Source organism: Python bivittatus, unplaced genomic scaffold (genome assembly GCF_059951505.1).
Source record: "Python bivittatus isolate LINGU-HERP-01145 unplaced genomic scaffold, Pbiv_v1 ctg000080_np1212, whole genome shotgun sequence".
NCBI classification, from domain to species: domain Eukaryota; kingdom Metazoa; phylum Chordata; class Lepidosauria; order Squamata; family Pythonidae; genus Python; species Python bivittatus.
This window is the reverse complement of record NW_028277035.1, coordinates 85,077,326-85,091,607: the sequence shown is the minus strand read 5'-3', so window position 1 is coordinate 85,091,607 and position 14,282 is coordinate 85,077,326. Positions and strand designations below refer to the sequence as shown.

Genomic DNA, 14,282 nt, shown 5'->3' with positions numbered 1-14,282 from the left:
CGCTCGTTCGCTCGCGCTCTTGGCCGTTTCCTGCTCGGAGCGCGTACGGCGTCGTGTGCTTCCGTCCCGGCCCCTCCCCCTCAATCCTTTTCTTTCTCGCGTGTCAGACGGCGGCGGCGCGAGCGCGGCTCCCTTGGCGGAGGAGGGCTCGAAGGGGACTGAGCCGCGGTGGGAGGCCCCGGCGCCGGGCCCGTTTCGGAAGCCGAGGGGGCGGCGGCCGGCAGTTGGGCGAGTCGGTTCCGTCGGTGAATTCGTCAGCTAGCCGCGGCAGCAAAATGAGCATCGAGATCCCGCCGGGTTTGACGGAGCTGCTGCAGGGCTATACCGTGGAGGTGTTGCGGCACCGGCCGCCGGATCTCCTGGACTTCGCCGCCGAATACTTCAGTCGTCTGAGGGATTCCCGCGACCAGCAGCTGCGCGAGGGGGCGGCCGCCAGGGGCAAAGGAGTCAACTTCGATGGGGAGCCTATGCAGACCGAGTCAAATGGCGAGGAGCCGCGGAGGGAGTCTGCCGAGGAGGAATCGGATTCCGACTTCGAGCGTGAGTTGCAGCCAGGAGGGGCCGGGCCGGGCCTGGCGGAGGGCGGCCGGAGGGGGTCTCGCCGCGCGCTGCCTCTGGCCTGCGCAACCAGATGCCCTTTCTCCCCCTTTTCCTCCCCTCTCGGAGAGGAGGCGAAGATCCTCGCGGGCGGAGGACCTGCTTCTGCTCGCGCCCTCCGCCGGCCCAGCAGCTCTCCGGCGGGATGGAGCCCCGGCGAGTCAGCGCCCGCCGGTTGCGCTTCCGACATGTCGTGCGAATGTGGAGAGCGGCGAAGAGAGGCTTGTTCTTGTACTGGGCTCCCCGCTGAGCAAAATCCTCCCTCCCGCCTTCAAGTGAACGGTGGGAGGCAGGGTATAAATTTACCAGATTAATCACCATTAGTATATCAATGTCAGAAAACGGTGTGTGTGGGTACGGGGGGGGGGTGTCGTTTGAATGCGGGAAAGGAGGTGTGACCTTGCGTATGAAATACAGATCCTTATCTTGTGCCTTTTTGCTCCCCTCATCGGTTTGTGACATGGAGATGGCCTTGGAAAAAAAAGCCTGATACTTTCAGATTTTACTTACACTCCTGTCTCATTTAAATGCGTCTGAGCGTGGTGGATGAATTTTGAATGAATGTCTTCTTTTTTTTTTAAATAGAGGAGGAAAATGAATAAAAAGAGGGCCAGCCGGAAAAGAAAAAGCTTTTAAGGAATTCCTTGTTTCTTGATTAAAGAGAAGGATAGGGGAGTGGCATGAAGGAGCATAATTTTACTGTTGTGATTTGAGGAGTAGGGACAGCCTTTTCAATCTCCACTTTTTTGGGGGGCAGTGAGCTGCATTGAGAAAGAATAAAGAGAGCCTGTAAGGTTTGGAGCACAACAGTTTATGAGTAGTGTTTTTTAAAAAAATAATATGTAGGAAGGAGGGAAGGATTGGAGATCTTACCTTGGATGATCCCCCAACCCTTTGCTTTGTATTGTTGTAAAGGAATTTCTTGGAGATTCTTCACTTTAGATTTTAAAAAATCTGTCCATATTCTAGAACATTTTTCCTTTCACACAGCTTTTCTACATTTTATCCAATCTTTTTCTTTCAGTCCTCCTTTTTAAAAATATTTAGAGAAGGAAGTTTCATGTATTGTCTCGTTTTTTTTATTTACAACACATTTTATGCTTAATGGTAAGCAATGCGAAACATTTTTAAAACCCAATAAATATTTCAAAACTCAATAGCTATTTGCATATTAATTCTTGGTTCAGGGGAAAAATTGAATTATTTATGTTCAAGATTGTCCAAAGGAGCTTGCCAAAGTATGGATTAATTATGTCATAATTGGAATATGGTGTAAGTAGCTAATCCACAATTAAAGCAAGCATTTAAAAATATTCTAACTTGAGTACAGGGACAAGAAAGTTGAGGAGAATATACCATGATCTATCAGGATTCCATGATCTATCAGGAGTTAGAAGTTAACATTTTGGAAATATCAGGAGAATTAGGTGGTATCAATGTTGACAGACACAACAGTCTATTTTTGTAAGTGTCAAAAATGAAGGTGCTGTTTGAAAACTTTAGTGATAGAATAGTTACTGCCTAATCTTGTAGCCATTGATTGAGAGGTAAGGCCCGCTAAGTTCAGCTAGATTAGTTACATATTAGTAATAATAAGTTAGAACCCTAGTCATTAATTAGCTTCATATGCCAGTAAAGATGATGGGGGATAAAATCATGATGATTTCCTAGATACTTTGTGTCTTATGGTAAAATGAAGCTTTGCTGTGGGCTTTTGAAGAGTTCTGCTCATTAAATTAGATATTGCAGGGAAAGCAAATGCATTCATAGAGCCTGTCTCAGTTTTAATTTGTTTAGGAAAGTCCGACTTGGAAAAGAAAACAAAAATACACAGCTCCTAGTAACTGTTAAAATAGCTACATAGAATGGTTGGAGTAAAATGGTAAATTTCTTTGATGCTTCAGTGTACAGACTGATAGTGTAAACAGCAGCAGTTGGTGTACAGTAATTAAAAAATTCTGTCTGTTAACCATGTTAAGGCAGTGATTCAGAACATACTTGTTTGGAAGGAAGAGTAATTGAAATAGAACAATTTTGAAAAAAAAAATCCTTGGGATAAGATACTGAAATAATGGTGATTATGCAGAATCTACTTGATTGTCAAGGCATTTTAACAAGATTCACTGTTCTGTTTTGATTTGACATAGCTTAGCTTTTTGTGCAAACTCATTGAAATAACTGGGAAAATCATGTTTCTATATTAAATGTCACAGTACAAGAGTAAAAGTGGTTAATATACCCTACCATGTTTGCTATACTGTAATACCGGTAAGTTCTCTCTTGAATTGAGCACAAGTCTTAGTGATTACATGGATTATTGAAAAGAAGGCTAAAACAAATACGGGAAAAGAGCAGTAGCTGGCTAGACTGGACTATAACTCCTTTATGATAAGAAGCTGAATCAGGTGGGATACAGACATTGGTGAACTACAGTTTTTGTAATCTTTAACCATTTTTTATGCGGGAAATTGGAGACAAGTAACATTCAGAGGGGCACAAATGTACATTAGGAAAATAAAATAAGCTGTAATTCTGAAGGACATTTGATTGGAAAGCATAATCATTTAATTTATCCAGAGATTGGTTGTACTACAGTCCTAGTGTCGAAAAGATAAGGTAGTCCTTCAGATCATTATTGGCAAAAGCAGTACTGTAATCTTGGTTATCTTTAGTACATGATAAATTCTGAGTAATGTTTAGTCTACTTTCACTTTCTTTAGGATTCAGTATATTTTGTCAAGCATGGTAGAAGATAGCCCAAAAGCCAGAGAACATGACTTGTTTTTAAGGGCTCTCAGAAGTCTGTCTCAAATCTCTTGGCAGATGCTATTCAATTTTTTTTTAAGCAGCCATTACATTGAGGGCAAAACAAGGCTGAGATTTCAGAGCTGAAAGTAAAATTATTTATCACATTCTATTCAGTGTTTTTTGGGTATAAGGAGTATGTACAATCAAGTTATGAAATAAGGTATTGTCACTCTGGTTTCTGTGGTGTAAGAGCCATAAACCTCTACTTTTTTAAAAAATAATTTTTTTTAAAGAATCGAAGGCCATAGTAAAAATGTGGTGTTCCTGTCTGCGTGCTCTTCTTTTTCACCTGTGTTCCTTCGTTTCTTTGTTCACCTGTGTTTCCAATATAATATGTCCCTGTTTATTTATCCTTCAAAGAATATATTCATATGGCATTCTAAGTAGATGCATTTTAATTTTTTTATTGTAGCGATAAATAATTTCTAGAGCGGCAATTATATTTCTTCTCCCAGAAGTAGAATTAAATGTTATTGACTTTGCTGGAGCTCCCTGCCATATTTATGTTATGATTGTATCCTTGTTATTGTGGGTTAAAAGACTTTTGTAACTGCACTAGCAGTTTTATAGTTGGTTAGCTTACTTTGACATAGTCAAGGTTTGTTAGGGTACTCAATTATTTTATTACAAAGTTGATGCTTTGAGTAATTTTTGTTACCTAGCTTATCCATCCATTCCTATGCTAAATGTGTTAAAACTTTAAACTGCTTTGGAAATTTGGATGATGTGATAAATTCTTATATAAATAGTAAGCTTACATGCTTCTTAAATGTATTAGATAAGATATCCAGTTGACAGTTGGGTGAAATTATGGTAGACCTAGATTTATTTAATATCTGCAAAGCTTCCAAGATTTCATGAAGAAGTACAAAATCACCATTGCTGGTTCTTTGTCTAAAACTCAAGTGATGTTATACAGTACTGTAATGTAGCAATATATATAGAAATATAGTAAAGCTTTCAAATGTTATTGTGTGCATAATACAGTGTCAGCAAAAAAAGTAAATTTTCTCTTACAAGAAAAGGTTTGTTTACAGAGATAGAGGGTTGCCAGTCACATAAACCAAGAATTTCACTTAATGTTGTCAAATTTGGTGTCACTAATTTAGTTTATTAGATGCCAGTTAGAGAAAATCTCCTTGGATAATGTGATAAATTATAAGGATATCCAGAGTATCATCTCTTATTTCAGGTTTAAAATGTGTCCAATTAGCCTAAGTTCCTCAGTTTTGCCTGACTCTACTGTAATTTTCCTTACCTTTTCATAGATTAAGAAATTTGAACAAACATTAACTCTAGAATGCAGTGGGGTTAATCTCATGAAATTGGGTTCCTTTCCTGTTCTTGGCGTCTGCTCTGCCCAAAATGTATTCCTGGGGTACTGCATGTTCCTTGGGAACATACTGGAGAAAGCAGATAGAGGGAGGAAGTAATAGAAATGCAACCCTGCTCTTTAATATGCAGCTCCTGGATGTGGTCATACATTGGCATAGGATGAAGTATCATTAATAAATGAATGATACCCAGTTGTACATCTCTGTCTCTTGACAAATGATACAGTATAGACAGTGACTCAGTGACTTAGCTGGGGGTTGTTAGGGTCTGGATGGGGAGAAACAAACTTAACAGCACATCAATCTTAGCAACACAGAGTGGCTGTGGATATGGAGACCCTCTGACTCAAGAAAAGTACAGCCTTTATTTCTGGGCAGATTCACACCCTTTTAGACACATCTGGCTTGCAACTTGAGGGTTCTCTTGGACTTGCAGCTTCTGTTTGAGCAGCAGATGGAGGCTGTGGCAAGGAGAACCTTTGCATATTTGCATAGTGTTACCTTTCCTGCACCGGGAGATTTTGGAAATCCAAGAGGTCACAATTGGACTACTGTACTACAGTTCATTCTACATGTAGCTACCTTTGAAGATTAAACAGGTTCAACATGTGATAATCCAGGTACTGTTGGGCACTTCAAGATATGCCTATATAACACTACTCTGGAAGTTGCATTGGTGATCAGTTTCTAGATGTAATTATAGGTGTTGGTTTTTACCTTGAAAACTCTGCATGCCTCAGGGCCTGGCTGTGTCCAAAGTCACCTATCCCAAAGTGAATCTGGTCAACATGTAAGATCTAGGAGACAGGACCTACTGAAAGTCTTGCCTCTAATGGGGTTCCATCTACAGGGACCCCATAGAGGGGAATAGAAATATTGGCTATCAAAATTCATCAGTTCTGATGTTTTAGCTTAGTTTATTTGGTGAAGATGGGAATGAGATTCAGAATAGATTAAAGCAAAAACCTTTCACTTGAGAGATGTTTTTTCAGTATTCAATTCCTTTGTAAATCAGTGTGGTAGAATATGGGGATTTTAGCTGAAGGGAATGTGGTTCTAGCACTGTTGCTTATGGATTTTAGCTTAGCTCAATATGTGAACTCAGCCACAGTGATCTGCTTGACAAACAACAGCCTAGTGTAGTGTGGAAAGCCAGCCTATATAATTGAAATTGAGATTTCTTTATTACAATGTTTGACCAGCATTACAAATAAGAAAAAGGAAGTACATTGCTACAGCAAACCCATTGAGAGAGAGAGAGAGAGAGAGAGAGAGAAACACAATAGAACAACGTATCTAAGTCAAATTTTTGTGCAGCTGTATGGCTTGGTAAAGGTATTTGGCAACCTAGAATGTGAGTAAAGAGCATAAAATTTATTCGTATGATCATCTTATTTGGAAATAACTGGGGAAAGCAAAGTGCATATCAGAATGTTATATGAAGGACATCAGCAAGAGTTTCTGCCCCCCTAGAGCCACAAGGGCAAAGTTTCTGAGAATAGGGAGTCTCATGCAATCTACCCACCAATACTGTGGAAGGAAGAGCATTAAAATGGGCTGTGGAAAAAGTCCATCTATATTTACCTTGAATAAATATAGATGGGCTTTTTCCATAGCCCATTTTAATCTATCTTGATTGCATAAATACCCTGCAGTAGAGGGCTTGCAGCAGTCTAACATTTGGTGATAAAATTCAGGAACACTGGTGAGATCATTCAGACAATGTCCCTAATTTGTTTCTTTGCCATTGATTTAGCCTCCACAAGTCTTGGCCTTTCTCCAGCCTAAATAGAATTATGGTTATATTCCGGCCTATGTCTTTGGGGCTGCTTTGTTGTCTTTACTCTTCTGTCTTCCACAAACTGTAGGCAAAACTATTAAAGTTTCACTTGCTAGCATGTTTTATCTCTTAATTAGATTTTATTTGTGGCAGTAAAGTCTAGATCTAGTCTGGACACATTCATTCTTCATATATTTCTTTTGTGATTTGGTTCTAATTCTAATTCGATTCTAATTCATGTCCATATCCTATATATGACCAGATTGCCTCAATGTACTTCTTTCATGCTAATCCACATTCATAAATCACCCATTCATACTTAACCCATTCCTGTTTTACCACAAATACACACTTAAGGACCTCATCACTTTTACATTCGACTTACAGGTAGTCCTCAACTTATGACCACAATAGGGACTGGAAAATTTGTAAAGTGATGTAGTTGTTAAGTGAGGTATCATGTGACTGCACCCAGTTTTACAACCTTGTTTGCTGTGGCCATTAAGTGAATCACTGCAGTTGTTAAATGAGACATCATGTGACCGCTATTTGCTACCTTCCCTGCCAGCTTCCCCATTGACTTTGCTTGTTGGAAGCCAGTTGGGAAGGTCACAAATGGCGATGCTTCAACTGTTGAAAGTGTGTGACAGTTGCCAAGTACCCAAATCATGATCAAGTGACCGTGGGGATGCTGTGACAGTCCTAAGTGCGAGGACCAGTCATACATCACTTTTTTCAGCACCGTCATAACTTTGAATGGTTGCTGAACTAATGGTTGTAAGTCAAGGACTACCTATAGTTTTGTGTTTCTCTTGACATATCCAACTTAATTTCCATATGCCAAAGTGGATAGAAGCCTGTTCTTATATACAGCTGTTTTTGCTTCTTTAAGCCAGAAAATTTTTACCTTTAGGCAAGTTTGGCAGTTTCAGGGTCATATAATGTTTTATTGCCTATTGCCTAACATTGTTTCCAGCATTCCAGTGAAAGTATGTTTTCTTTATGCATCAAAGATCTAGCTTCTTTGAATATACTGTAGAAGCCTCATAAAATAGCCTAAATTTCCTTTCGGCAAATGTTCATTCCACACAACAGATCGCATACTACTCACCATATTTCTATCAGCTTTTGCACATCTTAAAATTTCTCTGTTTTTCCAGCTTTGATAAACATTCTATGAAGGTTTATAAATTCATCTACTTGCCTTCCATTTTTTCTGTCAAAGACAACTAAAGAAAACCCTTAGTTTAGTGGACCTTAGTTTAGCAGACTTGGGATTCAGTGGACAAAATCCATTTGCCATTTTGCACATGCATGATGCCATTTTATGCATGTGTAAAATCTCATACACATTTTACATATGTGTAAAATCTATAACATACGATGTGCAAAATCCTATCCATTGTTTTATGAATGTCCTGGGTTTAATAGACTCACTCACTTCCCCACTTTAGTTAAATTGATGTTTCAACTTTGATACATTAATTTTCATATCCATATTTCTCATTACATTATATACTCTTAAAATTTTCTATAAAATGTTTGGGTTCTCAACCAGCACAGTATCATCTGCATACAGAAGAACGTGTGCATTCATGTCCCCAGATAACACAACTATCATCACCACAGGCATTCCTTATATGTTTATCCATAAATACATTAAACAACAAAGGGGACATTGCACATTTTATTTATTTCCTGGAGTTCAAGGACCTGTAGTAAGTCTTCCCTGATAGATCTCATTAGAATGGGAGATTCTTCCCAGAGAAGGCAGTCCCAAAGACACCCAGGTCCTAAGCCATAAAGGGATTTAGAGGTGACATCAGCATCTTGAATTGTACCCAGAACCCTATTGACAACCATTGCAGCTCCTGAAATAAAGATGTCACATGGGAAAAGCAAGTTATGCCCATTATTACTCAGGCCACTGCATTCTGGACCAGCTGAAACTTCTAAATCATCTTTTGAGGACAGCCCCATAAAGAGCAAATTGCAATAGTCCAAGCATTTAGATGGCAGAGACACAAATGACCATCAAACAGAATCTCCCAATCCAGGAATGATAAAACTGTGGAGTGACCCTCTTGCCCACATCCTTCATCTGCTGTTTAAGCAGGAGGGTTGATCCGAAGAGGACTCCCAAACAATGAACCAACTCTGCATGGGGAAGCACAACCCTGTCCAGAGCCAAATATGAAATTCTGCTGGAATCTGTTGGCTTCCACAGCCACTCCATTTTGCTGAGATTGGGTCTAAGTCTTTTTATCCTAAATTAGAACCTTACAGGGACAGAACTTCAACCATTTATTCTCTTTGGCCCGGGCTGGAGATACATAATTATCTGTTACCAACATATTGATGAAACCTCAACCTGCATCAACAGATGATTTCTCCAAGTGGTCTCATGTAAAGATTTCATTCCCAGTGTTGAAACATTTGCTGAACATTCCATTTATTCTCACATGCATACTATACAGGTCACCCTCACTTAACGGCAATTGGGACTGAAATGTCCATTGTAAGTGACTTGGTCATAAAGTGTGATGGAAATTCCGGCACTCCTGCTTGCCATCATTATGTGAATCACCATGGATTGTTAAGCAAGGATGTCATGTGGTCGCCATTTGTGACCTCTTGCCAGCTTCCCCATTGACTTTGCTTGTAGGAAGCCAGCAAAGAAGGTCACAAATGCTGGCTGTGGGGACACTGTGAGGACTGTAAGTATGAGGACTGGTTGTAACCATCACTCATTCAGTGCCGTCATAAGTTCAAACAGTTGCTGAATGACTGGTTGTTAAATGAGCACCACCCGTATGTTAGCCTTGAAAAGACAACTGAGGGGGAATATGATAGCACTTTTCAAACACTTGAAGGAGCATTACAGTGAAGGTAGACAAGACCTATTTTCTATAGTTCCAGCATGCAGAACACAGAATAATATTGTTAAATTACAGGAAGGCCGACTGACTGGATTAAAAAAAAAATCTTAGTAATGGTGATAGCAGTTAAATAATGGAACCAATTACCAAGGAAGGTTATGAACTTTCCTATACTAGAGATTTCAAACAGGCTGTAGATCTCACACACTACTTAATGTTAACCTAAAATCATAATTTAACATTGATACAACTCTGGCTTCTGAGTAATCTGCTGCAGCAAATATCACAGAGTTGTGTGGTTTCTTAAATATACGGTAAGATATACTCCAAAATCTCTTTCATTTTGAATTCAAATTTGTACCTTTTAGCTGGCTGACATAATTTATCCCTGGTTATTTTATTATACTGATGCTTTGGCTTATATTTTTTACTGTACAAAAGGTGGCCCATAGACTTCCATGCTTGAGCAATAATTTAAATATAGCTTCTCACTACAATACACTGGATTGATTCAGATGTATTTTTATAATCTGTACAGGGTAAATGCAAACCATACTTTGCTAATTCTGATGTAAGCAATGGTTTTACCAAATCAGAAAATAACTAAAAGGGGATGTGTAAAGAGAAAAGAAAAATTGTAAGTACTGGGCTCCTTTTCATTAGCATTAGATCAGGCTCTTGTAAACTCCAAGCAGTTTGGTCTAGTGGTTAAGGCACCAGGCTAGAAAGCAGGAAACTGTAAGTTCTAGTCCTGCCTTAGACATGAAAGCTGGCTGGGTGACTTTGGGCCAGTCTCTCACTCTCAGCCCAACTCACCTCACAAGGTTGTTCTTGTGGGGAAAATAGGAAGGAGTAATCAGGTATGTTCACTGCCTTGAGTTATTTATAAAAATAATAAAGGCGGGATAAAAAAAAACTAAAAAAAAAAGCATTATGACCCTGTCATTTACCAACATCCCCTCAAGTCCCACTATAGTGGGTGGTGGTGGTGGAAGTTCCTGGGAGGGATGAGCAAAGAACCCTAGGAGTGTATGCCCAGAGTATATTCTCCCAGTAGGGTTGCCCAAAGTGTGAAGGTCATCCCAGCTGCCTAGCTAAAGTAAGCAGGCACCTATATAACCTAGCAGCAATACAGGCTTTAAACTCCGTAAAAATAGAACGTAAGGGCTATCCTTTAGGTCATACAGTTCCTAAAGAAAAATAGCAAGTATGAAGATAGAAACCTAGCAGGAAAGAGAATGCTTTCTATTTTATAGCATGAAGTACAAACTCCCAGTGCAAAACTCCCTTATTTACTCTCCCTGTTTGCTGACCGAGCGGTTGCTTTTTATGAAAGAGGATATAACATCTAACCTACTGTACTAGAAAGCCCTGAAAGACTATTTATCTCCATAGAATCTCTATACAGTAGTCCTTGACTTACGATGGCAATTGGAACTGGAATTTCTGTTGCTAAGGGATGTGGTCGTAAAGTTTGACTGCATTGCTTAGTGACGGCAAACCCTGCAGTCCTAGTTGCTGTTGTTAACTGAATCCCACGGTCGTTAGGTGAGGCAACTTTCTGCCAGCTTCCCATAACCAAAGTCAGTGGGGAAGCTGGCTGGAAGTTGCAAGTCCCAGGCTGGCAGGCAAGTAAGTGGCTGTTCCTGGGTGGGGGAGGGAGCGAGGGGCTATGGGGGAGGGTGCGCAAGGGTGTGAGGGTGTGTGTGAGAGGAGCAGCATGGGTTGGGGAGGGTGTGGGGGTGCATGAGAGGAGTGGCGTGGGTTGGGGAAGGTGCGAGGGGCTGTGTGAGGCGTGGCGTGGGTTGAGGGTGCATGGGGGTGCGCGAGAGGTGCAGCATGAGGGATATGTGACAAGGGTCGGAGGGTGTGTGCAAGTGGCTGGTGCAGTGCAAGTGCAGAAGGGCTGTGTGTGGGTGGGGGAGATTTATAGTCTTCCCTGCCAGCTTCCCAATTGACTTTTTGGGGAAGCTGGCAGGGAAGGTTGCAAATGGCAATCATGTGATCATGGAGTGCTGCGACTGGTCGTAAGTGCGAACTAGTTGCCAAGTGCCCAGATTGCGATCACGTGACCGTGGGGGTGCTGAGACAGCTGGAACTCTGAGGGCCAGTTGTAACCACCATTCATTCAGCGCTGTCGTAACTTTGAATGGTCACTGAATGAATGGTTGTAGGTCAAAGACTATCTCTAGATGGCAATATCCAACTACAGATTTCTTTGATTGTGGTGAGCCGCCCAGAATCAGGTGGCATATAGGTTTAATAAATTATTATTATTATAAATGCAAATTATCTGTCAAGATATGCTTTTGTTCAACTGATCCAAATACCAAGAATGACCTTGATAGGTGAAAGAAATAAGGGAAGTGTATGGAGAAGTTGGGAGGGGGACTTCAGTTACTCTCACATTTACTGAATACATTCATACTCATGTGATGACATAGAAAAACAGATTTCTAAATACTCCAGCTGTAGAAGAGATGGTCTTGGAACCAACTGGACAAGAAACAGCTCTAAAGTTAATCCTAAGTGATGTCCAAGATCCAATGCAAGATATTAAGTGTTGTGTAACCAATAAGGAACAGCAACCATAATACTCTATCATTTATTATACATGCAAATGGAAATTGAGAACAGGGTAAAATATAGTCACATTTGAATACAAAAGGGGAAAATTCTAAAAATGGACTAGTGATAAAGAGGTGTGTCACTCAAATCACTTGCAGTGTTAGAGAACTGACAGGGAGACAATGTAACACCAATGTTTAAAAAGGAACCTAGGGGGATTTGAGAAATTATAGGTTGGCTATTATCTGTTTCAACAAAATCATTATTCATATTCAATCATGCTGAAGGAAAATCAGTATGGATTCCACAAAGTGAAATTCTGTCTCACTAAGCTGGAGTTTTTTAAGGGTGTCAGTAAGCACTTGGATGAAGGTGACGTGGTCAGTGTTGCATGCTTGGGTTCCTCACCAAATACTCCTGAGTAAACCTAATTATAATATTATAAGAGGACCTGTCTTTTTAAGTACTGCTTAAAAAGAAAGTAAAAGTAGGAATTAAATGAGAATTTTTCCTCTGTGGAGGGAAGTATGTAAAGAATTTCTTAAGGATTTGTGCTTTTTCATTTTTTAAACTTGTTCATAAACTGCTTGAGTTAGGATTAAGCAATGAGGTAGCCAGGTTTGTGGGTGATAAAAACTAACAGTGATTGTGAACAGCTCCATAAGAATTTCTTTGAACTGGGTAAATAGTCAGCTGGCAAAAGCGATTCGGTTTAAGCAAATGTAAAGTGATGCACATTGGGGAAAAATACCTGTCTTCATATGCACGTTTATGGGATCTGAGTAACTGAGTAGCTCAGTGAAGATTTCAACTCAATGTACTAAGGCTGTGAAAAAGAAAAAGTTTATTTTAGGGTTCATTAGGAAAGGGACTAAAATATTGTAGTAACCTTATACTTATCTGTGGTATATTATCAACTGGAATAATGTATACAGGTTTGGTCACCACATTTGAGAAACTATATACCAGAGTACAGAAGGAGGCGAACAAAATCACCAGGTGCGCAAACACCTTTCTTAAAAAAAAGGTCTAGATGTTTAGTTTGGACAAAAGGGTGGGGGGGCATAACTGAGGTGTATATAATCTGACATGGAGAAAGTAGACAGGGAGAAATTTCTCTTTAATAATATTAAATTTTTAAAAATTCTGCCTTTGAGTCAGTTTTTGACTCCTGGTGACTGCCTGGACAAATCCTTGCAGTTTTCTTGGCAAGATTTCAGAAGTGTCTTGCCATTGCGTTCTTCCTAGGGCCAAGAGAGATAGACTAGCCCAAGGTCACCCAACTTGTTTTGTACCTAAGACAGGACTAGAAATCATAGTCTCCTGGTTTTTAGCCTGATGCCTTCACCACTACACCAAAGTGGCTCTCTTAATCACATTAGGGCAAGAATGATCCAGTAAGCCTGGAAGGAGATTCGGAACATACAGGAAAAAAGCACTTCATGCATCTCATATTTAACTAGTGGAATTCATTATGGCAGTATGTGGTGATGGCCCACTAACTTGGCTGGCTTAAAAAAAGGTATAATAAATTTATGGAGGACAGATCCATCAATATCTGTTGGTTTTGAAGAGTCAGTATTCTCTTCAGGTTGGGGGACAGCATGCCTCCAAATACCAGGGTGACGGGAACAATGGCAGGAAAGGGTATGTTTCTCTCTTGTTTGGGAGCACTCCAGAGGCACCTGGCTAGCTGCTATGAGAAACAAAATCCTGGGCTAAGGTGTTCCTTTTAGTTCCTTATGTTGCTGTGTTCTTTTTTGGATCTCAAAGGCAGACTGAAAAGGCTGGGTAGAGGAGTTCTTCTGGAAATCCTTGGGCTTGTTTTGTCTTTCTGAGCAGGCAGAAGGGCCAGTTCCTTGTTCCTAGTCTACGGTACAAGAATTAATAGCTGGCGATGCCACTACACCTGTGGGTCTTCAAGATCTTATCATACTGGCAGGAACAGATTTGCCAGCCTCTACCAAAGTGAGCAACAAAGCCCACAAGGATCTAAATCCTTCTTTCTTCTCTTATAAAAATGGCAATGCTAGTGGAAGCAGGAAAGTATCTTCCTCTTGCAAGTACTGTTTGCCCTCAACATTGGAAATTTAATGATTCTAGGCAGAAAAAAATTCCTCTTGTAAAATATTTAGAGGTAATTTGGGGGGAGCAAATGGGTTCAGTCTGAATATTTTGCCTCAAACTATTTTGAAAAAGAACATTTTATAGCCAATTTTTTAATTTGTTCCAGTTCTTCAGGGGAAAGAAAACAAAGGATGCCAGGGAAAGGATTACAGTGAGGAACTGTGCAGTTTTCTCCTATGTTTTCATATG

General features: G+C 40.3%; 1 protein-coding gene across 1 annotated transcript in view; it reads left to right on the top strand.

The window, feature by feature from the left end:
• The first annotated feature begins 84 nt into the window (after positions 1-84).
• The window catches only part of PRKAR2A (protein kinase cAMP-dependent type II regulatory subunit alpha), a 94,317-nt gene continuing 80,119 nt past the window's right edge, over positions 85-14,282 (top strand). Inside the window, exon 1 of the mRNA XM_007437004.4 lies at positions 85-540. Coding sequence (XP_007437066.1) covers positions 276-540 — 265 coding nt within the window. The 5' untranslated portion in view covers positions 85-275. The remainder of the gene's footprint in view (positions 541-14,282) is intronic.